The sequence below is a fragment of the Aphelocoma coerulescens genome, chromosome 3, assembly GCF_041296385.1.
Source record: "Aphelocoma coerulescens isolate FSJ_1873_10779 chromosome 3, UR_Acoe_1.0, whole genome shotgun sequence".
NCBI lineage: Eukaryota > Metazoa > Chordata > Aves > Passeriformes > Corvidae > Aphelocoma > Aphelocoma coerulescens.
Window position 1 is genome coordinate 2,454,438 of NC_091016.1, and position 24,342 is coordinate 2,478,779.

The window sequence follows — 24,342 nt, forward strand, 5'->3', positions numbered from 1 at the left end:
GGAATTAGGAAAGTGTTGTCAGTTTGGGATCGTGCCGCAAGGAAAAGCCTCCGGAGCGCGGTCCAGGCGCCCGTCTCCAGCTGTGTTATCCGGAGAAAGCAGCAGATGGAAACTATTCTGCCCTGTCAGGAGCTTGTACTCTCCCAGATTCCTGCTTTTCGGCTCCCAGATTTTGTTATCATCCCAAAACAGGGTCATGGCCTGTTGGAGGAGCCAGGCTGGGAAGTGCCAAGGAACGGGAGAAGGGAGAGGGAGGAGAGGGAGAGAAGAAGGAGAGGAGCAGCCATGCTTCCAGAAAAACATTTTCTTCTAATTTTTAGGGGTATTTTTGAAGCACTCTGGAGTTTTCCCTTCCCTCCCCCAGCACAGCCCTGGGATACATTTCCCTGCCCGGCTTCGTGTCCAGCCGGAGCTGCCGCCAATCCAAACATCCTCCATCCGCCGACAGCAGCCCTGAATGTCCCTTCTTGTTCTGCCAGAGAGATCCAACCCCTTCCCAAGCTCCCATACCCCCCAAAAATCCAGGGGCTTGATCCCCCAGAGGAGACAGATCCATCTTGGGAAGTCTCTTTCCCTTGGGCAAGGAGTGGGAATGGCTTTAGTGGGTGCAGCTCAGCAGGATGCCAGGGGGGTGAGGATTCCCAGGGGAAAGGATGCTCAAGGATGAGGATTCCTGGGGGAAAGGATGCTCCAGGCTGAGAATGCTCAGGGATGAGGATGCTCCAGTGGGAATGAGCCCCCTCCCAAACAACATAAAGCAGAAAATAGAACCATGGATAACAGGTTCTTGCCCTGCCAGATCCCAATTCCCCTTGCACTGCTCCAGATGAGCATTCCCCACATCCCCACATAGGTGCTTCACTCCGGTGACATCCTTTATGTCAACCTTTAATTGTACTAAATCCAGCAGAACATGCACAAGCAGGAGGGTGAATCCCCCTGGGAAAAGCTGAATCCCAGCTCTTCCCAGCATTCCTACACCGGGATGGAGGCTCTGACTGATGGAGCAGGGAATATTCCCACCTCCACATGCAGCTGAAGCTCCGTTGCGAGGAGGATCCATGGGGGATCCCCATTTGGGAGGTTTAAGGAGCAGGGATAGCCCTGGGATTCCTCCTTTGCCCCGCTTGCCAAGGAGGGCACCCAGGGGGATGTTCATGGAGTTTTCCAGCCCTGATCAATCCCAAGGAATTAAAGCACCAGACTTCAATCCCCACGGGCTGCCGGGGGATTCTCAGCATCCAAAGGGAAGCGGAAGTGTGTTTTTAGGGAGCAGGACTCTGGGCAAGCAAGGGAGGAGCGCAGGGAAGGCCATGAGCCTCCCTCCTCCTGCATGCTCGGCTTCACTGCTTCCAAAAGGGAAAAATGGGAATTCAAGGGAAATCGGGGCTGTGGTTTCCATCCACTGTGGTAGGACATCATCCCTCTGGAGCTAGGGGTGAGCATGGGGCTTCCCGCTGCCGTTCCACCTCACTGGGGGGTGTAAATCTACCTCGGCAGGTGTAAATCCACACGGGAAGAAGAACCTGGGGACAGAGGGGAGGCGGGCTGGCTGCGGAGCAGCTCTGGCCTGGGATTTCCCCAGGAGCCGCGGGATGCTGAGCAGGGAGCAGGAGGCACCCCTAGAACGCGTAGGGCGAGACGAAGATGGTGATTTTGGACAGGTGCTTGGCCTGGAACACGCGGTCCAGGTACTCGGCCATATCCACGTCCACGTGGATGGTGCGGGGCCCCTGCAGGCTCTGCACCAGGATCAGCTCCCCAGTGTGCCGGTCCGAGCGCTGCACCACGAAGTGCCCACGGTTGTTCCCGCCCGCGATGCCGAAGCGGAGGCTGTCGGGTCCCGGCCGGCCGGGAGCTGCTGCCGTGGCCATGCGGAACAGCGGCGCCGGAGTCTGGAGCTTGGAGGGAAGCGGGAGGTAGTGGAAGGAAATGGTTTTGGGAGCCTGGTGGCATGAGCGGCTCTCCATGGGGCACGGGTTGCGCTCGCACTGGCTGCGAAAGGAAAAGCAACAGGAGATTTTTGGGAATGCGGCATCTGTGCCCCCAGCCGGCGTTGGATCCATGGATTTTGTGCCCCGCACTTACAAGGGGGAGGTTTTGACATAGGAGACGTTGCCGGCGGCTGGGGGACACTGGGGCGTGACACACTGGAATCCCCCACCAGTGTTGATGCAGGTGCTCCCGCTCGTGCAGTTATCCTGGGATAAGGAACACTCATCAATATCTGGAAAACAGGGGAGGGAAGTGCAGTCAGGGCCTGGAAATCTCCAACTGAGCTCAGCTTGCCTTCAGAAAATAGGCAAAACCACCTTGAAACGGGTCAAACGCAATCCAAAAAATATGGGAGCATCCCAGAATTCCATCTCCTCTCCCCAAGCTCTGCCCCTGGCCAGCATGGGTTAACAGCAGCCCTTTCCCAGCAGGAAGGCAGCTGCTTTTGCAAACTTTCTGCTCGGTTGTTTGGAAACACCATCCCTTTTTATTTACTGAACCCCCGTGGGACACCTGGCAGAAGCTGGAATGTAGAGGATTTGCTGGGAGCATTAGCGAGATGCCATGGAACACAGGAAAATCAGGGAGCAAAGGGGAAAGTGGGATTTTTCTCACCCTGAACTGCAGCCATCAACACTTGGGGCACAAAAAATCCCGTTTTTCAGGAGGCTTCCAGCAGTTGTGGCCTCCCACCATCCCCACCCGCTGCCTTCCACCTGCACCCCAATTCCTTTGGGACTGGGGGAGATGTTGCCACCCTCATGGAGCTGATCCTGGAATTCTGGGGGTTTAACATTACTTCTGGTTCTTCCTGGGAATTCCCTGCTCCAGGAACATCCCCATAGCCACAGCAGGGTCATCTTCAGGGAGGTGCAGACCCAAAGTGTCGCTTCATCATCCAGAGAGGGAAAGGAGAGGGAAGAGGGAGATGGAAAGGGAGAGGAGAAGGAGGAGAAGAGAGGGAAGGGAGAGGAGCAGCCATGCTTCCAGCATTTTCTTCTAATTTTTAGTGATGTTTTTGAAGCACTCTGGAGTTTTCCCTTCCCCAGCACAATCCTGGGATTCATTTCCCCATCCAGCTCCGCATCCAGCCGGAGCTCCCGCCAATCCAAACATCCTCCATCCACTGCCATCCCGCAAAGCATCGCTCCATCATCCCCCTCCCCTCCACAGCAAACTCTCCCTTGGAAATGGAGAAAAAAGGAGGGGAAATGACAAAGCACTTGGGAACCAGTGGATTCCAGCCCCCTCACCTTCGCAGCTCTTGCCATCGCCCAGCAGGACGTATCCGGCGGGGCAGGAGCAGCGGAAGGAGCCGGGAATGTTGACGCAGGCGTGGGCGCAGAGCCGGGGTCCCCCTTCCTGCTGGTACACCTCGCACTCGTTGAGGTCTGCGGAGAGAGGGATTCACCAGCATCTCACTCCAGCCTCCAAGGAAAACCCAGGAGCGAGCGCGGGCTGGAGGAGCGGGCCGTGAGGAGGGTTGGGAACGGGCTGATGGCAGATCCCAGGCAGGGCTGTCACCAGCGGTGTCCCGCAGAGGGCGACACTGGGCCCAGTTTGAGCTCATCCATCCATGGGGTGAAGGGTTTGGAGCCCCCTGAGGGAGTTCGGAGGAGCGGCCGATGGCCCTGAGGGCTGAGTCTCCCTCACTGGAGGTATTCCAGAGCCAGCTGGACACAATCCCGTGCCGCGTGCTCTGGGATGGTGGGGCTGAGCCCCTGTGGTCCCTTCCCATGTGACTCGGTGACTCCGTGTGGGGAACAGGCACCGAGCCAGCCCCGCATCCCTCCCTATCCCGGCTCACCCTGGCAGATCCCGTTGGAAGCCGTGCCGCTCATGTGGAAGCCGGGATCGCAGCTGCACTGCTGGGTCTGGGCGATCTGGGCACAGCGGGGCTGCCGGCTGAACGCCGGGTCGTCCGTCACGCTCCACGTGGGAGGAGCTGTGGGGAAACGGCGGGATGGGGAGCTGGGATGAGCTGGGGATGAAGTATTCCCATTTATCCCCCAGTAAGGGTCACACACCGGTCTGAGCCTGGTACTGGCAGGTGGTCCCGGTCCACTGCGGGGGACAGAGGCATTTGAAGTGGCTGAGCCCCTCCAGGCACGTCCCGCCGTTCTGGCAGGGGCTGCTCGAGCAGTGGCTGATCTCTGCGGAAAAAGCAGCCACGTTCCATGTTACCTCCTTTCAGGAAGCAAGCCTCGGGAATGCTACGCGCGCCGCGATGCTTTGGTACCCTACGGCACGTCACAGCCAGGACAGCGTTTCCCCTCATCTCTCCTGCTGAGCTGCTGCAGCTGCAACTCCCAGTTTTCCTTAAGACTGAGAAATCCCAACGCACGGGAGCTGCAGCATCCCTGGGATGTTGGCTGGCTGGCACTCGGGGTCATCCCAAAGCCGTGGGAGCTGCAGCATCCCTGGAACTTTGGGGGACAGCTGCGATCCCTCCCCGCCTGGAGCACCCCAATATCCCCCCGTGTTTCAATAAATCCACTTTTCCAAAGGACATTCCAGGGCAGGGAATGAGCAGTACCTGCACAGCGGGGCTCCTGGCCTGTCCAGCTGCCGTTGGCCTGGCACATCCGTGTGCTGGAGCCCAGGAGCTGGAAGCCTGGATCGCAGGCGAAGTGAACCTCGTGATCCACCAAATATTTGCTGCCGAACTTCCTCCCATCCGCAGGGGTTTGGAGGGCAGGACAGGAGGCTGTGAGACCGTGGAAGGGGGATGAGTTTGGAGCGGGCCCGATGCTTCCAAGCCACCCTTGACCTGTTACTTCCCTGGAATATTGTCCCAAGGACTCACCGGCGGGCGGCTCTGGCGCGGCCTTGGCCAGGGAGGCGTGGATGGTGCTGAGGCGGCTCCTCACGGCGCGCAGCCCCTCGGAGAAGCGCGTCTCCTGCCCCTTCAGCAGCTGCTGCATCTGCCGGATGGCAGCCAGGAGCTGCTGCCTGCTGAGGCAGCTCTGCGGGAACAGGGATGGGGGCGGCGATGGGGACAGCGACGGGGACCTCCCTGTGCTGCCACTCCGCCCAGGAGCCAACCTGCTGCCCGTGGCGCGGGAGATCCGCAGCATCCGCTGCCCCCTGAGCACCCTGACTTTGTGTTCCCCCCCCACATTTCCCCTGATCCAGGAGTTTTTTCCACCTAGGCCTGCGCTGCAGGCAGGGCTGGGATGGCTTTGTGGGAGAGATGCTATAACTCATGTTTCATCCTGCTGGAGCTCCAGCCCTGTCCCGCTTCCACATGACAAAAGAAGAGGAAAACAGCTGTCTTGTGAGCTCTGCCGGGGCCAGGAACGCTGGTGGGACTCCTGCCTGCAAACCGATCGCTCCCACGGGACTGACTCATGCCGGAGACGGGCACCGTTATTATGGGATTCCTGTGGAATTGACTTGAAGCCGAGGAAAAAGAGCAAAGCCAGCTCCAGAGCTCCGAAATCCGGGGAGCGCAGTGAGGAGGGAGCACACAGGGACCGGGCTGGGGGCGATGGAATTCCGGGAAAGTGAGCGGAGCTGGTGGGCTCTGCCCCACCTGGTCCAAGGCGTTTCTTCCCCCTTTCCATAACCGCACGGAGGAATGATTCCCGTTTCCAAAGAGCTGCTGAGGGTTGAGGGAGGACAAACACAGCAGCCCGAGCGACGCGCTCGGTGTCCTCTGCTTCCCGGGAGCAGTTTCGGGGGTCCCGGGCTGCCGGGGGGGGGATGAGCCGGGCTGTGCTGGCAGCTCTGGGATACCCCGAGCCCAGAGGAAGGCAGGCAAAAGCAAATAGATGCTGGCGCGTCGCTGGCTTTAATAAACAGCTCTTTGTTAGGGCTGGGTTTAACTCCGGGAGCCAGCGCGAGCTCGGGCGGGATGCTGAGCCACGGCAAAGCTGGAAAATCCACCCCAAAAGCCCCAAGCGGGGATTCTTTGCTTCCGGAGTGCTCGGGGGCAGCTTCAGGTGCGGGGTAAGAAGGGCAGAAAGAGCCCGAGAGAAGCCGCGCGCGCTTTAAGCGCGGCTCAAGCGCGGTTTAAGCGCGGGTTGGGGCTTTGCCCACCTGTTTGCCGGGGCAGGAGCGCGGGCAGCGCTGCGGGGCTGTCGAGGCGCACGGGCAGCGGGGAGCGAGCGGGAAGCGGCGAGGAGCCCCGTGCCCCCCCCCCCCCCAAGCCCTCCCGGGGTCCCGGTCCCGCTCACCTGGGCGGCCGGCGCGGCCGGGAGCGGCAGCAGCAGCGGCAGCAGCAGCAGCAGCGGCGGCGGGAGGCGGCCCCGCGCCCCCCGCGGCCCCGCCATGGTGCGGTGCGGCCCCGCCGCTCTCCGGGACCGGCTGCCCCGCGCTCTCCCCGCCCCGCCCGCGCCGCCCCCGCGCTGCCCCGTGCAGGGGACGCGGCGCTTCCCCGCCCCGGCGCCGGGCCGGCCCCGCGCATCCCCCGGGACAGCGGCGGGGCTCTGCGGCCATCCCTCCCCCGGGACACCGGCCGGGCTCTACGGGCATCCATCCCGCGGGACACCGGCCGGGCTCTACGGGCATCCATCCCGCGGGCACCCATCCCACGGGCATCCATCCCGCGGGCACCCATCCCACGGGCATCAATCTCCAGCGGTCGGGGTGCGGGTGCGTGGCTTTTACCCCCAGCAAAGCTGTTCCTGGTGCTGCCAGGACGAGCGGGCACCGTGCGGGAGCCCTCGACAGCCCCCCCGCTCCGGCGGGGCCGGGACCACCCGCGCCGGGCAGGGAAACCCTTTCCCCGCCCTGCACCCCTTCCCCAGCTCGGTACCCCCTTCTCCAGCTCCTGCACCCCCTTCCCAGCCCGGTCCCCCCATTCCCAGCCCAGCCCCCCGCAAGGAGAGGCGAGAGGCGCTGGGTCTGGCTCCAGTTGCTGCCGAGCGGCCCCAGGTCCGGAAGCAGCAGAATTCCCCCCAAACGGAGAAGGGGCAGCAGGGAAGGGCCAGGCCACGGCTGGGGGGGGCCGGGACCCCCCTCAGGCTCCTATTTCCCCGGTGCTGCAGCAGGAGCGACGGCTCCTCAGCACAGGGATGGGATGGATGGAAACTCATCAGGGAGAAGGGAATGTGGGAGCACGCGCTGTTCCCATTGGGGCTCCCGCTGCTGTTTTCCACGGGGATTTCTTGCGGTGTGAAATGCCCCAGCAGGCTGTAGAGCTGGAGCCCTGATCATCCTGGGGCTGCCCGTCCCAAAAACCTCAACATATGATGGAGAAGGAGGAAAACACCAGGCCCTGCAAGGCCAACTGCCCCTCAGCGCCATCCGCCCCACCCCGCTCTGCTCCTTCTGGAGAAGATGAATAATTACAGTAAAATAATTCCACTGTTAATTCCAAACCCCTGGGACTTCAGCCCAGGAAAGGGCTCCTGGGCAGAGCCAGCCTCCACCAGGAACACCGTGCAGGAGCTGATAAATAAAAGAGACGAGTGTTTATTAAAATATTCCCTCTGTGTCCTTGCCCTGGTGCTGCTCACACCGTTCCCGGCAGCACTTCCGAGTCCTCCCCGCGGCTCCCGGCCCGCGGCCGCTCCGACACCGGCAAAGTGCCGGCCTGGCTCCATCGGCTCCCTGGCTGCGAGGCCTGGCAGGGAAGCAGTGGCACGTAGGGCTCCTCCACGGGGCCACCGAGCTGCTCCTCCCCGACGTACCTGGTGGCCCACGGCTCGCTGGGGTGCACATCCACGGCCACCAGCGCCGCCTCCGTGCCGGGGGAGCCGGGCTCCGACGCCTCCCCGGCGTCCAAATCCGAGTCCGCTTGCGGGAAGCCCGAATCCTGTGTGGAGTCCGGGCTCTGCTCGGGAAGGCCGGTGTTGATGTAGATGACGTCCCTGCAAGCCTTGGCGCTGGGCAGGTTTTCCAGCAGCTTCTCCAGCTGGACCTTGAGCTGGGAGAAGGTGGGGCGGGTGGCAGGGTCAGCTCTCCAGCACTCAGACATTATTTCATACCTGGGAATCGGGAGAGGAGTGCGGTTAACAGAGGATCCCAGAATCCCAGCATGGCTTGGGGCGGAAGGGACCTCAAAGCTCATCCAGTCCCACCCCCTGCCACGGGGCAGCACTTCCACTATCCCAGCTTGCTCTGAGCTGTTCTTGAACGCCTCCAGGGAGGGGGCAGCCACAGCTTCTCCGGGTAGCCTGCACTTCTCTGGATTATGGGAGGTATGGGGGCATATTCCCAGTTTCCCTCCAAGCTGGGCAAGCCTTGAAATTCCCATTAAATCAAAGTGAAACCAGCTCCCTCTGCTCGGGCTGTTTCCCAAGCACATGGATTTATCAGCCCAAGCTGCTTTAGAAGAGTGAGAAGTCTCTTCCAGCACAGCCCTGGGATCTGTTCCCTGGGAACATGCCAGCTCTGTGTCTGGGACGCCCAGTCCTTCCCTTGGCAGGTGGCTGCTCCTAGGCTGGATGTCAGGGAGCCCTGGAAGCTCCCAGCATGTCCCTGCCAGCCTCTCTGCCCTGGAGCAGGCTGGATTCTTAGAGGTCCCTGCACTGCTTCCTTCAGGAACAGGCAGTGGAGAGAGGAGCCTTGTAGGAAGCGTTGTACAGCTCTGTTTATCCGGTTTGGATTCAAGGCTCTCAGCCATGGGGGGCTGAACATCTTCAGCTCTAATGGCACTGGAGAAAAACTCGGGAAGGAAGCTTGGGAGAAAGGCCTTTGCTGAGCTGCTCAGAAATTCAGAGGTTTGTGTTTTCCACGTTTTACCTTTCCAGATTTATGGATTTGAGGCGAGGAAGGGCCCTAGAGGGAGTTTTGGGGGATGAAGAGGAGCATCACCAGCCAGGACCCTTCGGCCGAAACAAATCCAAAAATAAATAACATGCTAAAAGGTCCCATCACTGACTGTTCGTGGTGACCTTGCCAGCCCTACAAACCCATTGCTTCCCCTCAGGATATTTGCTGGGATTTCTGCCTGGAGTTCAGCAGATGCTGACACACGCTCTGCTCCAGGATCCGGCCTTCCTTAGGCATGTCGTGCAAACATTAAGGGGTTTGTTCCTGGGAAAACCCATTTTCCCAGCTGGGATCCCACCACTCACAGCTCATCCAGGCAATCCTCGGGCTTCTTCAGGCGCTGCCCATGGAAGAGGTACTCGTAGATCTCGTGGTTCTGCACCCCTGGGTACGGCGTCATCCCGCGCGTGGCGATCTCCCACATGGTGACGCCGAATGCCCACTGCCAGCACAAAGGGAAAGGCCAGGGCTGAGGGGACACTTCCAGGAGGAATGAAAGAACCTTTTCACGGGGAAAGGTCACTGCCTGGCGTCCCAAGGACAATGGGCAGAGCTGTGGTGCTCCCAAAACCGGGAATGACCAGGGCAGAGGCGAGCAGCCCACTCAAGGAACCGACTGTGCCGGCAGCAAAAGGGCTCCGACAGGCTCCTGCACTTCCAGGGAATGACACCAATGGGAGCACGGCGTGGCTCAGCCCAGGGGACTGTCCCTCCAGGCACGGGGACCTACCACGTCACTCTTGGTGGTGTAGACACGGTCAGCCAGGGACTCGAGGGCGATCCACTTGACCGGCATCTTGGCGATGCGGCCCTGCCGATAGTAATCGCCGCTGTAGATCTTCTTGGAGAGCCCGAAGTCCGCCACGCACACCGTCATGTCATCCCGCAGCCTGGGAAAAACGGGCATCAGCGCGGCCCCAGGGCCACCTCCCGAGCCACAAGGCCCAGGCTGAGCTCTCTGTCTCGAAACCAAGGGAAGTTTTATTGAAGGGAGCAGAGCTGTGCCGTAAACCCACAAGGTGTTCATCCCGTGGGATGGGCAGAGGAAAGCACTCACATGCAGTTCCGAGCTGCCAGATCCCTGTGGAGGAAGTTGCGGCTGCTCAGGTATTCCATGCCCAGGGCGATGTCCACCATGAACTTCACCAGGGTTTGCAGGGGCACGAACTGGGGAGGGAAGGTGGGGTTACGCAGCGTTGATCCGAAAGGCTTCCCTGCGCCGGGCTGCCATCCCAATGGATGAGCTCATGGCAGCACCAGAGCTCTCATCCCTCAGACCCTGCCATTCATTGAGCCACGAGCCTGCAGGAGCTGCAGGGGGATTCTTTTCCCACCCTGATCTTAGCTGGCTCCTCTGCTCCCGGTGCTCCCTACCTGTGGGGCCATCTCCAGCCGGGAGCGGAGCAGGAAGCTGTGCAGGTCTCCGTACTTCATGAACGGCAGGATCACCATGGGCTTGGGGACCTGCAGGGAGCTCAGCTCGATGCACACCCCTGGGAAACACGGACAATCACACAGCGCCCTGGGCAAAGGGATCTGGGCCCACCCAAATGCCAGCTGCAGGGCGGGAAGGGACAGCCCCTACCGAGGAGCTTGATGACATTGGGATGGTCAAAGTCCTTCATGCACGCTGCTTCACTGAGGAACTCTTCGATCTCCCTTTGGGAAAAGTTATCCACTGGGAAGCAGAGAGGAAGAAAGAGCTTTAAAACCCCCAAATGGTGCCAGGATGCTGTTCCTGAGAGAGGTACTGGGAATGCTGGTATCCAGTGGGACAAACAGCAAGTCCTGTGGGGCAGGGAGACAACTTACACTTCATGGTCTTCACAGCCACCTTCTGTGGGGCCCCTTCAGGCTGGCTGAGCCGTCCCTCCATCACGGATCCGAACTCCCCTGCACCATGGGAAAGAAGGAACCCCTTTATCCTTTCAGGACATCACCACATGCCTAAGATCTGGAATGCCCCAAGATGGAGCCACAAAGTGACAGGAGGAGGACAAGCTGGGCTCAGGGAAGGTTCCCTGCCCGTGGCAGGAGGCTGGAATGAGATGAGTTTTGCTCACCCTCTCCCAGGACCTTCCCCAGGCTCAGGGCGTTTCTGTCCACGACCACATCCTGCAGCTTCTGCTGGAGCTCCCTGCTGACCCCCAGGCTTCCCACTGCAGGAAAGGGGAACAGGAGCTCAGGCACCTCCCACCTGCTGCCATATCCCCCTCCAGCTCCTTCCAGAGGGATAAAAACGGATCCTTACGGGTCAGTTCCACGGCTCTCCGGCAGTAGGACTTCTTGGCCGTGTAGCTCACTGCCAGCTCCGAGTGGTTCCTGCTGAAAGCATTCCTGGGGGGGACACAAACACATTTGCTGGGGCCCCTTCAGCTGGATGAAGGAATCAGCGTGGCAGGGGCAGGAGCCCGGGGGATCCGGAGGAAAAGGGGAAATGTACATTCCATTTCCTCTTTCCTGGATCAGCACCACCGCCTGCAAGGTCCGAGCGAAACAACAGCTCCGCAAACAGCGCTGACCCAGCAAGGAGTGAGTCACGGAGCTTTTGGGGAGGAAACAGGACACTCATTTCCTAGTCAAGGAGCAGGAATGCTGCTGGAGCCCTGCAGAGTCCAGCTTTGGGAAAAAAAATACGGGGCAGGATGCTCCAGAGCTGGGAGAGCAGGGAAAGAGTGACAACAACCAGTTAGGAAAGGGATCCTTGCTCCAAACTGGGAGCAGTTAAATGCCACTTGGGAAGTCACAAGGAGGAGTGAGGAGTGCTGGGTTATTGCAGGAGAAAACAGCCCTTTGTCCGTGATTTTAAACAATGCCGGGCCATTGAACCCGGCGTGGGATGAGGCAGGAGGGTTTCTCCAGGCCATGGGATATTATGGACTCATGGAATCATGGAGTTGAAAGGAACCCACAGGGATCATCCAGCCCAGCTCCTGGCCCTGCACCTCAACAATCCCACCCTGGGCATCCCTGGGAGCAGTGTCCAAGCACTCCTGGAGCTCCGGCAGCCTTGGGGCTGTGCCCATTCCCTGGGGAGCCTGGGCACTTCCCTCTGGGAGAAGAATCTCTTCCCAAAATCCAGCCTAACCCTCCCCTGCCACAGCTGCAGCCACTCTCTTGGGTCCAGGTCACCCTCTGGTGACCAGGGACATCTCTGCTCTCTCATTTCCGTGCTGAAACACCTCCCCCACCAAGTTGCACAAGTTCACTTCCCTTTAAAAATAGGAATAGTGAGCAAACGGTGAACTGCTGAGCTAAGAGAGGGAGGGGAAACAAAAATCCACTTAGTCCCTCACCACGGGCATAACAAACGTCACTTGTGGTAACAACGTCAGTCCTGGGGACAGAATCCTTGTTCCCAAATCCAGCATGGGCTGCTGGCCGCCCACCCCTGGGAGCTGCCCCGTTTTCCATCCCCTTACCCGTATTTTGTCTCCACACATCGTTTCTGGATGACCACGGTCAAGCAGAGGATGAATCCGACGGCAATTGTCCCGCAGATAAATCCCAGGGCTATGACAAAGGAGTCGGCATTCCCGGAGGCTGGAGTCGAAGAGGGGGCTGAGGTTATTAATCCTAAGAAAATATCCTGTTAATGGAGCCGGTGAAAGAGTCAGCCTGCAGCACCCGGGGCTTGGGGCAGGAATTCCCAGGGGTTTTCAGTGGAGCCCAAAGGGTTACACGGGAAAAGAGGGAATGAGGAGCGAGGCTTTCCTGCTCCCAAACCAGGACCAGCTCCCCGATCCCTGGCTGACAGGGAAAGCATCCCAAGAAGGGTGGAGCGATTCCCAAGGGCCTCATGGAAAGCACACCCTGCGCTTCTCCCAGCATCCCGCCCTGCTCCTCCTTACCGCTGGCAGGGATGAAGATCTCCACGGGAAGGCTGAAGGGTCCCACGCCCCCCTTGGTGACGGCGGCCACGCGGATGGAGCAGGTGGCGTTGGTGGCCACCACGGGCAGCAGGGCCACGCTGCCGTTCTGCCAGGCCTCGGCAGAGACGTTCTGCTGGAGAGAGGAAGGGGAAGAAAATCCTGGGCTGGGGAAGGCAGGGAGACCTGGGGACTTACTGAGAACCGTCCCCTTGGCAACCCCTGGAGCCGCTTTGCTCTCGCAGGCCGGAGGAAATGCGGCACCCGGCTATTTAGGGAGAAGAATGGCCCTGTGTGCGAGGGCCGGATGGGATCGGGAACGGAGCTGAGCCGCGCTTCCCGTTCAGTCCCAGCCTTTCTGGCCCTCTCTGCTTCGCAGCAGCAGCAGCCAGGGCCAGAAAGAGGCAGGGAAGGATCTGGCAAGGAAGGGGAAGGCTCTGGTCACACGGGCTGTGACCCTCGGCCTCCGCTGCGGCCACTTCGGCCACCGGAGCCCTGTGAGCCCCAGCACCCAGGGATCCGTGTGTTCCTGGTGGGATTGTCCAAGCACTCCGGAAGTAGATCCTAGGGCAGGTATTTTCTGCTGCGGCTTTTGTGCCCAGCTAATTATATCCCAGCTTTTTACGTGTTTCCTTGGCTGGTGCCATGGCAAGAGGCAGCGTGGCTTGGTAAAAACACTGCAGTCTTTCCCTGCAAATTCCATCCTTTCCTGGTCGTTTCCAGCTGAGAAAGTGCTGCTGCTGCTCTCTACCGATTTCCAGCTGCAAAACAGCTGGCAGCTGCAGCCAGAACATCTGGCAGGCTGCTGTGCCCAGCAGAGCCTGGCTCCTTCCTGAACATCCCACAAAAGAGCAGGAGCTGCAGGGGATCGGAGGGCAAGGAGAGGGAATGGAGCTGAGGGGGATTGGTGGACAAGGAAAGGGAATCAGAGCTTCTCAGAGGGAACCAGTTTCTGCTCCCTGTCCCAAAAAAGCTACGGAAAGGGATGTGAAACACCCTGGGAATGTGTCTGTGCCTATGGGCAGTGACAGGAGCAGGGACCTCTTGTCACCTCTGCTCCCACATTCCTGCCTTCCTCCTCCTTGTATCCATATGGGATCCTTTCCCTACCACCAGCCTAAAACTGGGATCCTTCCCTATCCCAGAGGGCTCTGCTGTGTCATCTGAGGACAGGCCCAGGCCATGAGCACAAAGCAGGGCAGACCTGCCAAATCCATGGGATTTTAGGAGTTTTGTGGTATTTGAGGAATTTCTCCCTGTCCCAATGCCAGAAGCCATGGCTCCAACAAGGACTGCTGGTTAAAGAGGAAAATAAACCAACTTTTGGGAATTTTCTGGTTGTGGAGAGGCCTGCAGGTGGCCCTGTGACACCGAAATCCAGCTTCTTCCTGACTTTATCCTGCAAAAACTGCTGGTTATTTTTGGGCACTCCAGATTTAGCCTGTGCAGGGCCACAACTCAGGGACCTTTACTTCACAGAATCATCCTCACAGAATCACTTAGGTTGGAAAAGACCTCTGAGATCCCTGAGTCCAACCTTAGAAGGAGCTTTTCGAGTAGTCAGAACTCCAGACTCGTGCCTCAGACTCATGGAAAAACTGAGAACTGGAAAAAATTTCACTCCATAAGCTGGAAAAACGGACAGAAAACAACAACAACAAAAACAGCAACAACAAATCTCCCAGGGCTTAAAGGGCAAGGCCTGGATTCGGCCTTTTGCTGCAGAGAGACAGCTCCTGTCAGCACTTTTTTTCCGAGTCACAAGACCATGATTTTGTTTCCCTGGCTTCATTCAGGCGGGATCTATACGGAGGAGCAAAAGGAGAACAGAAAATGCAGCATCCTACAAAAAAAGCGGGATGAGTCACTGTTTCCAGCTGGGGTCACTCCGCCAGCCTGGCACGGCGGAACCCAAACCACAGCTGGATCCATCCCTGCTGTTATCCATGGGCTCTGGATGGGATCTTTATCCCAGAGCCCGGGCCAACCTTGCCCTAGCTGCAAATTCCTGCATCTGCTTCCCAAATCCTAGAAAAGGCAGGCAGGGTGTGCCAGGTGATTTCATGCAGTCACGGAGAGGCCTTTGGGCCAAGGAGTTCCTCGAGCTCTGAAATGCTGTGCATGGGATAATCCCAGCTGAGTAAGGAACAGCTCAAAATCCAGGGAATGCAAGGCCAGGAGTGGTTTGAAGCCCACATGAAAGCCCGAGACAGCAAAGAAATGAGCTCCAAAAGAATCCATGGAAGCACCATAACCCATCCGGACATCCCTGCCGGGATTTTTTCCAGGATTTAGTCATTCTTCCCCATTCCCTGGTGACTCACCATGCCCTCGGAGTTGTGCCACCTGTACCAGATGTGGTAGCCCTGGAGCTCCCCGTGGATCCTCTCCAGGGATGGCTTCCCCCAGCGGATCTCCAGCGAGGAGCTGGATTCATTGAAGGACACCGTCACGTTCAGCGGCGGCGTGGTCGGAGCTGCGGGAATCATCGGGAAAGGAGGTGAGGGAATCCAGGAGAAGGGGTGCAGAAATGTGGGAATCTGATGGAAAACGAGCTGGAGCTCAAGCAGAAAGCCCACGGAAAACAGGGAACTTTCCCTCCCCACCCTGGGAGCAACCAGGACTCCGGAGCAGCATCTCATCCAGAGGCATTGAGGCAGGGAAACCCTTCCCAGTCCTCACTCCCCATTTCCTACCTCCCTCAGTGGTGCTGGCCGTTATCCAGGGGCTGAACGCCGACCAGCCGACCTCATTCCCGCAGGAAACGCGGATGTTGTACTCTTCCATGGGCTCCAGCTGCTGGATGTGAAACACGTGGGGAGGCACCGAGGTGTGGAAGGGCTGAAGGGAGACGTTGCCTCTTGGAACAACTTCCTTGACCTTGAATTGGAAAATCAGTCCACAAACAGGGATTAGTCAGCAACAACCTGCAGGGAGAGACGTTGGAAAACAGGATCCGGAGCCCTGCCTCCCATCCCAACTCCGCAGGGAACAGTTCCTGCAGGGAAAGCTCATGGCAGGACGTTCACGGGGCACAGGGAAAGGGCTCCAGCACATGTGGAGTTGGGAACATTCCAGGGATGTTGGGAAGGAGGTAGGGATGATCTGCTGTCTCTCGTGGCAATGGAGCAAAAGGAGCCCCAAATAAAATAACCAGGCAGCACATCCCAGATAAACAAAATAAAGCCCTTTTTCTGTGCAATGCACCGTTGGAAAATAGGATTTATCTCTGTGGGAGGTCATGGGCCTAATCCCAATCCTTGTCAAATTTAGTAGTGTGGATGGATTCAACATCCCAAAAACAAGTCCTGCTTTTCACAGAAAGACAAATTGCTGAATGTGGAGCCCCCATGGAGCTGCCCACAGAGCCACTGCAGCTTTCCAGGAAACATCTCATTTTGTGAGAAGCACTACCTGGACTGGGACAGAGGGAGGAAAGAGGGAAGAACAAGGACAAGGACCTCCCAACCCACGTGCACAAGGTCGTGCACTCCTCTGCAAAGCCTCCATCCATGATTTTGGGATGGCAGGAGACCTGTCCTTGTGCTCAATCAAAAGAGCCGCTCCATGGTATCCCAGGATGGTCTCAGCATCTGTTTCCCAGCCAAAATGTAAGAGAACAGCCTTCAGCCTCAGGTTTTCATGGAGAGATTCCCAGAAACATTCCAAGTAGCTCTTTGGGAGACTCTGCAAGCCTGGGGTTGATGCAGCCACACGCTTGTCCCGGTCACACGCTTCCCAACCAAACAGTGATCCCAAAGTCGGGATTTGGAGGGGCAGGCTCCCCTCAGCTCCCCATTCCTTAGAAACAATGGGAAGGAGCTGAGGGGTTGCCTGTGTTCTGGGAAAGTCAGGGAATGCCACCTCCATCCCCAAGCTGTCCCCAGGTGCTCTGAGGGAGGCGAGCAGTGACCAGAGGAATACACATGACACCTCTGGGACCAGACATCCTGAGCATCCAGCCCAATCCTCAACTTGTCTTCTCAGAATAAAATCCATTGAATCCATGGATTTTGACGGAAATCAGGATGTTTGTGAAGTGCACCAGTTGGAATTGGCAGGTGGGCCAGCTGCAGCCCTCGGGAATGAGTCACTGGCTCGGGGGTGGGGGAGGGGGTGCCGGGGATTATCCAAGGGGACAGAAGCAAAAGGGCTGAGTCACAGCTGTGTTTTTGCCAGAATCCCTCTCCTGTTTTCCAAAGGCCACTTCCTACAGACAGACCAGGAATGTTAAGTCATAGGAAATTCCTTGGCTCTCCACCCTGCCTCCCAAGCTCCAGCTGGAAGGCAGCAGCAGGACATGATGCTAATATTAGCCCTGGTACCTTTCTTCCCTGGAATTGCTTTCACTTTTACCTGGCTTCAAAGGTTGCCTCTCTCCACGTGCTATCCCAGCTGGAGTGGAGATTTTGCAGGATAAAAACTGTATCCATCAGACAGCAAGAAGGGCTTGGACTGGGAAAGCCAGACACGTGCAGCAGGTGGAAAATGCCTGCAGGCTCCACCCATGGAGGTGGCATTCCCTGAGTTGTCCAGGAATGGGGAGCTGAGGGGAGCCTGCCCCTCCAAATCCCGGCTTTGGAATGCTGCTTGGTTGGGAAGGGTTTAACCAGGACAAGCGTGTGGCTGCAGCACCTCCAGGCTTGCAGGGTCTCCCAAGGAGACACTTGGAGCATTTCTGGGAATCTCTCCATGAAAAGGCAGCACAACCCGAGTGTGTTGCCCAGTGGAAAGGGGCTCCAAGAGAGCTGGAGAGGGACTTGGGACAAGGGCATGGAGTGACAGGACCAGCAGGAATGGCTTCCCACTGCCAGAGGGCAGGGTTAGGTGGGATATTGGGAAGGAATTCTTCCTTGTGAGGCCATGGCACGGTTGCCCAGAGAAGCTGTGGCTGCCCCATCCCTGGCCTGGACATCCCTGTCCAAGGGATAGCAGAAGGTATTGGAAGGGAGTTGGAACAGGATGATTTTAAGGGCCTTCCAACCCAAACCATTCCAGGTTTTTAAGGGCCTTCCAACCCAAACCATTCCAGGATTCCATGAAATCTGTGCAGCTCATGCAAACACCACCGACTTCCACTTGCCTCGGAGCATCCGTGTGGGGGAGTTGCAGGGATACAGGAATTCTGGATGCCTACCTGGACACTGCAGCTGTTCAAGGCAGAGAAGGCATCGAAGCCTGGCACCCAGGATATCCCGATTCCGTGGGCTGTCCTGTTGAGGACCTGCACGCTGACGGGAGCCGATGGAATTCCTGCAGGGAGAAGCCAAGGGCAGCCTAAACACAAACATGGCATGGTGGCTTTTCCCTGGAGCTCCCAGGGCTCAGTGTGTGACCCCACATCCGAATTCTGCGGGTGCGCCAGACCACCGGATAGGGAAGCACAAAAATGTCACTTTCAGGACTATTTTGGCCATTTCTATATTTGTGACTGCTCTGGGCAGCTTAGAGGCCACAACTTATTTTGGGGAACACCTTCCTCGCGTTGCCAGAGCGGCTCCCATCAGGAATGTCAGCAATTTCCACTGTTTCCTATGGAAAATTCCTATGGAGCACCACCCTGGTTGTGAAGGAAGGAAAGGAGCGATGCAGCCCTTCCCGAATCCCACTTTGAAGCTGACAGTTTTGCTTTCAAATTTCATTTTTGGTGCTCCCTCCCCCACCCCGATGCTGGGATGACCGAACTGGGATGACCACACTACAACCAGACCCCACTGGATTTTAACTACAGGATTGAAACCGGGATCTCCCTCAGCTCATGAAGGAAGAGTGCCGGGAAGTGTGGAGACTTGGACACAGGGGTTTAACAGGGAATGGGAGCTGACCTTTGATGTTGACCTGGCCTGGGCTGGATGCAGTCAGGCCTTTGCTGTTGTGGGCCTCGCAGCTGAACAGCGCTGGCTCGCTGAGTCCTGCCGGGAAAACACAGCCCTGTTCCCTGCATATCCCAAAACCATCCCAACCCCACCAGCTCCCCACCTGCAAAGCCTCAGAGTTTCCTTTCTTAGCCTTTTTTTCACTTCCCTCCGTGGCACTTCTGCTGCCAGTGCCCGGGGTTGACCCAGGCGGCAGCTGCCCCATTCCCACGCTGGGAGCACGCGTGTGCCGTGGCTGTCCGACCCGGCACAGCAGGGACGGGATGTCCCTACGGAGCCCTTGCACAAGCTCCTGAGGAAGGGGTTGCTTTCCCTCCAAAAGGGGGAAGGCAGAAAGCAGAAGGGCCCCCACCACGGCCTGGTCAGATGATGGAGCGCTGGTCAAGGATTGCTCAAACCCCCCAGCTGATGGCAGAGAGGGACCACTGGAAATACCCTGGGGCGGATTGTCCCGGCCCGCCTGAGGCGACCCCGGGCTCGGGATTCCTGTCCCATGCCAAGGTGGACGTGGGGAGCGTTGGCTCATGGCAGCAGTGCCTTGGGCTGCCAGGGCTCCTGGGCCAGGAGCAGCTCTGCTCCAATGACCCAGCCTCGCGGGTGCCAGGCGGATGCGAGGACATCCAAGAGGAATGAGTCACTTCTTCCGGCTTTCACTGCCTTTTAAAGGCCACCCGCCGCTGGATGCCAAGGCCGGGCAATTATAGCCCAGCTCTTAATTAACCACTGGCCTCCTCCCCACCAGCAAAGCAAGAAATCCCCCATCTTCTGCCTCAAAGTGCGGCAAAACCAGAGTGGGGTTTATGGGGTTGTTCTCCCTGGGTGCCACCAGCTGTCACAGACACACAGCACAGGGGCATCCCAATCTCTTCCAGAGGCACAAAGTGGGGACCACTATTCCAGCAGCCCAGGAGAGCAGCCGGACTCCTGCTGGCACAGCCAGAGGCTGGCAGAAAAATCTGCTGCTTGCTCAGGAAAAGTCACTTGAGTATCCTGCCTCTTCCAAGAAAGGGATTTCTGGCAGCAGCCAGAGGGGGTCAGATGGGGCTTCCTGCCCCAGAGTGGCCCCAGGGCTGTGCATGGCACGGGAACAGCCGCTCCAAGCAGGGGGATGGCACAAGGCACATTCCCAGCAGTGTGTCCCGTGCAAAGAGACTCCGTGGCAGGGACACTCCCGGCTCACCTGGCACGGTCAGGACTGACGGGGAGATGTGGGGTTTCTGGTTGAGCTGGGTATTGTTCCGGAACCAGTAGATCTCCACAGGCTCTGGAGGCCCCACAGCCTGGCACGTCAGGTTGAAGGGGCTGTTCCTGGTGACGTTCAGCTGCTTGGGCTGATGGATGAAGTGCGGGAGACCTGCACGGACACAGGGAAGCAAGAGGTTCCCAGGGAAGCAAAGGATTCCCCACTTCTGGCTCCCAGCTCCCAGTCACTCAGCCGGGACACAACTCTACAGCTGCTCCAGCTCACCTTCCAGCCGCACCAGGATGGGGTTGGACACCACCTCCACGCCAGAGACGTTGAGTTTGCAGACGTAGGAGCCGTTATCCGAGCGCTGGGCGCCGAGGATGCTGCCGGACACAATGGACACCACCTCAGGGCTTGTGGCTTCCCATTTTTCCAGGAACCAGCCCTCAGGGCATCCCTCATTCCCACCTGCTCCGGAAGGCCAGCGGCACTCACCTGAAGGTGGAGGTCATGGCCACCTCCTCCTCATCGGGGATCTCAAAGTGGCTGCTGGAGATGCGATTCAGCACATGCAGCTCCCTCCCGTCCTTCCAGAGGGAAATTCCCGGGGCATCGGGCCGGAGCAGCTCCTGAGGCACTTTGATGGAGCAGTTGAAGGTGGCGTCCTTGTGCTCGTTGATGACCACGTGTCGCACCGTGGGGCTGAATCTGAGCTGTCCCACGGAGCTGCCTGGGGGCTCCTCCCTGGTGCTCCGCTGGGAACGCCGGGAATGTGGCCACAGGTACAGCCTCACGCCTCCTTCTCCCTCAGCATCCTCTGCAAGGAACGCCTGGCGTTTGTCACCACCACCACCGGCAAGTTTTGGAGACCTCGCAGCAAAACAACCCCACTGCTTCCGAGAATAATTAAAGGCGGCTCCTTTCCATTCCCCAAAATGTCATCCCAGGATTCTGGACAAGCAGCACCTCCAAAAAAGTCCTTTTTAAAACAAACAGGAGCAGCCCAAGCTAAAGAAAACACTCAGCCATGTTTCTTTGGGCAGGGGAGAGGCAGGAGCTATTCCTGCTGCGTTACACCCCCGGGACTGGAATATAAAAGGATCCCTGGGCAGCAGGAATTTGGGACTTTACTCCAGCAAACCCCTTGCGGGGCCTCATCTGAAGCATTTTCAGCTGGGGCAGAGGAAGAGCTCCCGGCTGGAATTTTGCTGATTTTAGGCTCTGCCAGGAGCCTGTCCCTTCCCAGGACAGGGAGAATGGGACATGCTCTGAGTCAACTTTTGCTAAGTGCCTCCACTCCACTGCCTTCCCCAGGAAAAGAGCTGCAGATGGATGAAGAAATGCCTTTGGATAGTGTATAGGAGCCAGCTGCTGTTAAGTGCTTCTCTCCCAGGGTCTTCTCCCACATTTTTTCCCAAGGGAAAGCTCTTTTTGAGGACTTCATAGCCCCACCTCCAAATGACCAAATGGCATTTTCCTCCTCCCTCCCAGCACTTCCCACCCAGCCCAGAGAACAGCTCCATACAAAGCAACTCCCTCCCAAAAAAACGTGGATTTCTGAGGAGATCAGATCTATGGGATCCACCACGTGGAGGTGGGTTTTCCTGGACCGTTTCTGAGCTTCCTGAGGCTTTCCCAGCCATCAGCAACCCCGAGCTAAGTGGTAAATCTCCCTTTCAACATTGTGCCAGACAGGAATTTCAACTAAATTAATTCCCTTTTCCAAGAAAGCAAAGCTAAACAACCACTCACAGTTCAGAAGATAAAGAAAGCACAGTTTTGATTGAACCCGAGCTCAGCTGAGTTTGTTTTTTGGGCAGGTTTTAGCCCTCAAACATCAAACAACAAGTTTTTAAAGCTACGTCATCCCTGTTGTGAGTATTGGGGCACGAGCCTGGTGTGTTTTTCCCAGAGCCAAGAAACACAGCCCGATTTTGAGGCTGGATAGATCCCTTTGCTAAATCTCTCCCTGTTTTTAACCCTCAAGAAATGCTGCTTGAGGACAGAAAGCCAGCAGGGTTTCCCAGTGCAGAGGGAAGGGGGAGGCTCTCCCTGCCTCTCCCTGCAGCACAATGGGTTTCCCTTTCAGAAAAAAACAAAAAGAGCCGCAGCTTTTCCAACCTGCTTCCCTAAGCCTCCCATCCCAGCACAAACAGAGCCCATGTGACTGCTGCAACACTGCAGGGACAGCCATGGATGTGCAGCCAGCTCTCCAGCAGCTCCCTGAGGATCTGCCACATGCAAACAAGCAGCGACCCCAAATTCCCTTCCCTGCCCCGCTCTTCCCAGAGGTCACTCAGGCTGGAGCCGCTCCCTGCCTGGCACAATCCAAGCTCCTGCTGCTGTTTTCATGCTCCATTTGAAATGCCGGAGCAGCTCCCCCGGCTCGGACCCCTGGCCGGGGAGGATATGGATTTGTGCCGTGTCCCGGGATGGTTTCTGCTTCCCTGGGCTGCTTCAAGCTTAAAGACAAAGAGCAAGGAGGACCTCAGCCTTGTTTTCACACTAATTAAGTGGGACGAGGTGTTTGCTGGCCCAGGAATGAAATATTTTCCTCTCTGACTCATGTGAGTGCAGGAATTCCTCATCTCCAGCACTGCCTTTGGGTACCCCTGAAGTTTGGGATGGGGATATCCTCACGGCACTTTGGAAGGGACTCGTCCTGTGTGGCAGGACAGCTCTTGCTTGAGTCCAGAGCAATTAGGCTGGCTCTAAAATCCCAGGCTAAAGCCAGGGAGCTGCAAGCCCGGCGTGCCTGCGTGGGTGCCGGAGCAGCTCCCGTCCTAACCACAGCCAGGCCTCAGGGAAAAGCTGGCGTGGAAATCAAACCACTTGCAAGGGCACTGCTGCTCTCCTGGAACACCTGGAATTGCAGCAAAACTCCGGGGCCAACAGAGGCAGATCTTTCTGCACAGGTCCTGTGTGCCTTTCTCCCTGGAGAGAGGAATTTCAGCAGGAAAATCGGGCAGGATACTTCATTAGGGATGAGGAACAACAAGCAGGGATCTGCACACCCCACGACTGAAACAACAAGGTCTTTACTGCAGTAATGATGCATCCAGGTCTGCCAAAACGCTGGCTGCATCCCTAGCCCTGGAATTCCCACTGCTGGGAGTAATTCACCTGCTGCCAACAGCTTCTGCTCAGGCACTTTTTGAGCAGGAGGAATAAGGAGCCCCTGCCTGTGGGGTTTCCAACCTCCCCATCCCCTGGGAACTGTGGTGGACCCAGAAGTGTCAGGTTAACATTGGATTCGATGATCTTTTCCAAGCCAAATGGTTTTATGATTGTAAGAAATTAATTTCCCCCAGGGCCACACCTGAATCCAAAGAGATTTTCCTCATTCAAACACCTTTTGTACAAACCAGCCCAGGATTCCTGGTTACATCCACAGAGAGTTCCTCTCACTGCAGGCTCCTGCTGTGACAGTCAGGACTTTAACTCCTCCCTGCCCAAAGCAAACACATTCCTGCCTTCCCTGCTAAATTCCATCTGCACGCCGACTCCGAGACCCCCCAGCACCCCTGAGGTCCCCCAGCAGCTCCCGAAGGTCGGGCAGCCCTAATGACAGGATTTTTGAAAGTCCAAAAATTACTTTATCTCCTGACTTCTTTCCGCACATGGAGTTGAAAAGCCACCTGCAGTACAAAGCGCCACAAACCGTGGTGATTCTCGGGGATTTTTCCCAGCATCACTACGCAGCTGGCTCATGGCTAATGGGATAAATCCCGGACCGATCTGCCGCAGTTTGTGGTGGTGTCCCCGGCAAGCAGAGGCACATCAGGCAGCGAAGTGCTGGGACAGGACCACGCTGCAGAGGCAGAGCTGTGTCCTGCTATAGTCAAACTGCGTGTCCCAGGACATTCAAATCATGCCCCGGAACAGCTGTGTCCCAGAACAGGCAAACTGTGTGTCCCAGCACAGCCAAACCCTATGTCCCAGCACAGCAAAGCATGTGTCCCGAACAGCCAGACCCTGTGTCGCAGGACAGCCAGACCCTGTGTCCCGAACAGCCAGACCCTGTGTCGCAGGACAGCCAGACCCTGTGTCCCGAACAGCCAGACGCCCTCCGGGCTGCGATGCGGCCAGAAACCCGTCGGGAGCTCCCCGCGCAGCTCTCCCCCGGGCCCCGCCGGGCGCTCAGCGCGGGGTGCCCACGCCGCAGCCCGGCCCGGAGCAGCGCCCGCGGAGGAAGCGCTCCCCGCGCCCCGGACAAGCCCCGCTCCCCGCTCCCCGGACAAGCCCCGCTCCCCGGACAAGCCCCGCTCCCCGCGCCCCGCCACCCCGGTGCCAGGGCCGTCCCCGGCTCCCTCGGCGGCCCCGCGGACTCACCGGCCCCTCCGCGGGGCGGGCGCAGGGCCGCCAGCAGCGCCCAGAGCAGCGCCCAGCGCCCGCCGACCATCGCCCGCCAGCGATGGCACCGCCAGCGCCACCGCCACGCTCCGGCACCGGGACCGGGACTGGCACCGCTCCGGCACCGGGAACACGGCTAGCAGCGGCACCTCCTCCGCCACGGGCAGCAGGCGCAGGACTGGCAGCGGCCCCGGAGCGGGACGGGCACCGCTCCGCCGCTCCGCCGCCCCCGGGGGCCGCCAGCGCCCCGCCCCGCCCTGCCCCGGCCCGGCCCGGCCCCGGCCCCGGCCCCGGCCCGCCTCCCGCGGCGGGGGAGGGACAGGGCAGCACCGGCGCTGCCGTG

General features: G+C 58.4%; 2 protein-coding genes across 5 annotated transcripts; both read right to left on the bottom strand.

Annotated features, from left to right (window-relative positions):
- Window positions 1–879: 879 nt before the first annotated feature.
- FBLN7 (fibulin 7) lies at window positions 880–6,251 on the bottom strand. Of its 2 annotated transcripts, XM_069008430.1 has the most exons (8): window positions 6,174–6,251; window positions 4,802–4,961; window positions 4,532–4,702; window positions 4,023–4,148; window positions 3,803–3,940; window positions 3,249–3,386; window positions 2,089–2,227; window positions 880–1,995 (listed from the first exon to the last, which is right to left on the bottom strand). In XM_069008430.1, the coding sequence occupies exons 2-8, from the start codon at window positions 4,917–4,919 to the stop codon at window positions 1,623–1,625; spliced, it is 1,203 nt and encodes a 400-aa protein (XP_068864531.1). In that variant the 5' UTR covers window positions 4,920–4,961; window positions 6,174–6,251; the 3' UTR covers window positions 880–1,622. The 2 variants fall into 2 exon arrangements, with proteins under 2 accessions (XP_068864531.1, XP_068864530.1); XM_069008429.1 differs by lacking the exon at window positions 6,174–6,251 and having other exon boundaries at window positions 4,802–5,129.
- Window positions 6,252–7,397: 1,146 nt separating this feature from the next.
- MERTK (MER proto-oncogene, tyrosine kinase) lies at window positions 7,398–24,131 on the bottom strand. Of its 3 annotated transcripts, none has more exons than XM_069008782.1 (19): window positions 23,979–24,131; window positions 20,142–20,463; window positions 19,929–20,029; window positions 19,641–19,814; window positions 18,410–18,496; window positions 17,722–17,837; window positions 15,281–15,464; window positions 14,909–15,060; window positions 12,567–12,717; window positions 12,138–12,291; window positions 10,967–11,052; window positions 10,779–10,874; window positions 10,528–10,608; window positions 10,301–10,393; window positions 10,090–10,208; window positions 9,773–9,882; window positions 9,446–9,605; window positions 9,021–9,157; window positions 7,398–7,928 (listed from the first exon to the last, which is right to left on the bottom strand). In XM_069008782.1, exons 1-19 carry the CDS (start codon window positions 24,046–24,048, stop codon window positions 7,454–7,456), a joined length of 2,868 nt encoding a protein of 955 aa, XP_068864883.1. In that variant the 5' UTR covers window positions 24,049–24,131; the 3' UTR covers window positions 7,398–7,453. The 3 variants fall into 3 exon arrangements, with proteins under 3 accessions (XP_068864883.1, XP_068864884.1, XP_068864882.1); XM_069008783.1 differs by having other exon boundaries at window positions 12,138–12,258; window positions 12,567–12,720; XM_069008781.1 differs by having other exon boundaries at window positions 12,567–12,720.
- Between the last annotated feature and the right edge of the window lie 211 nt (window positions 24,132–24,342).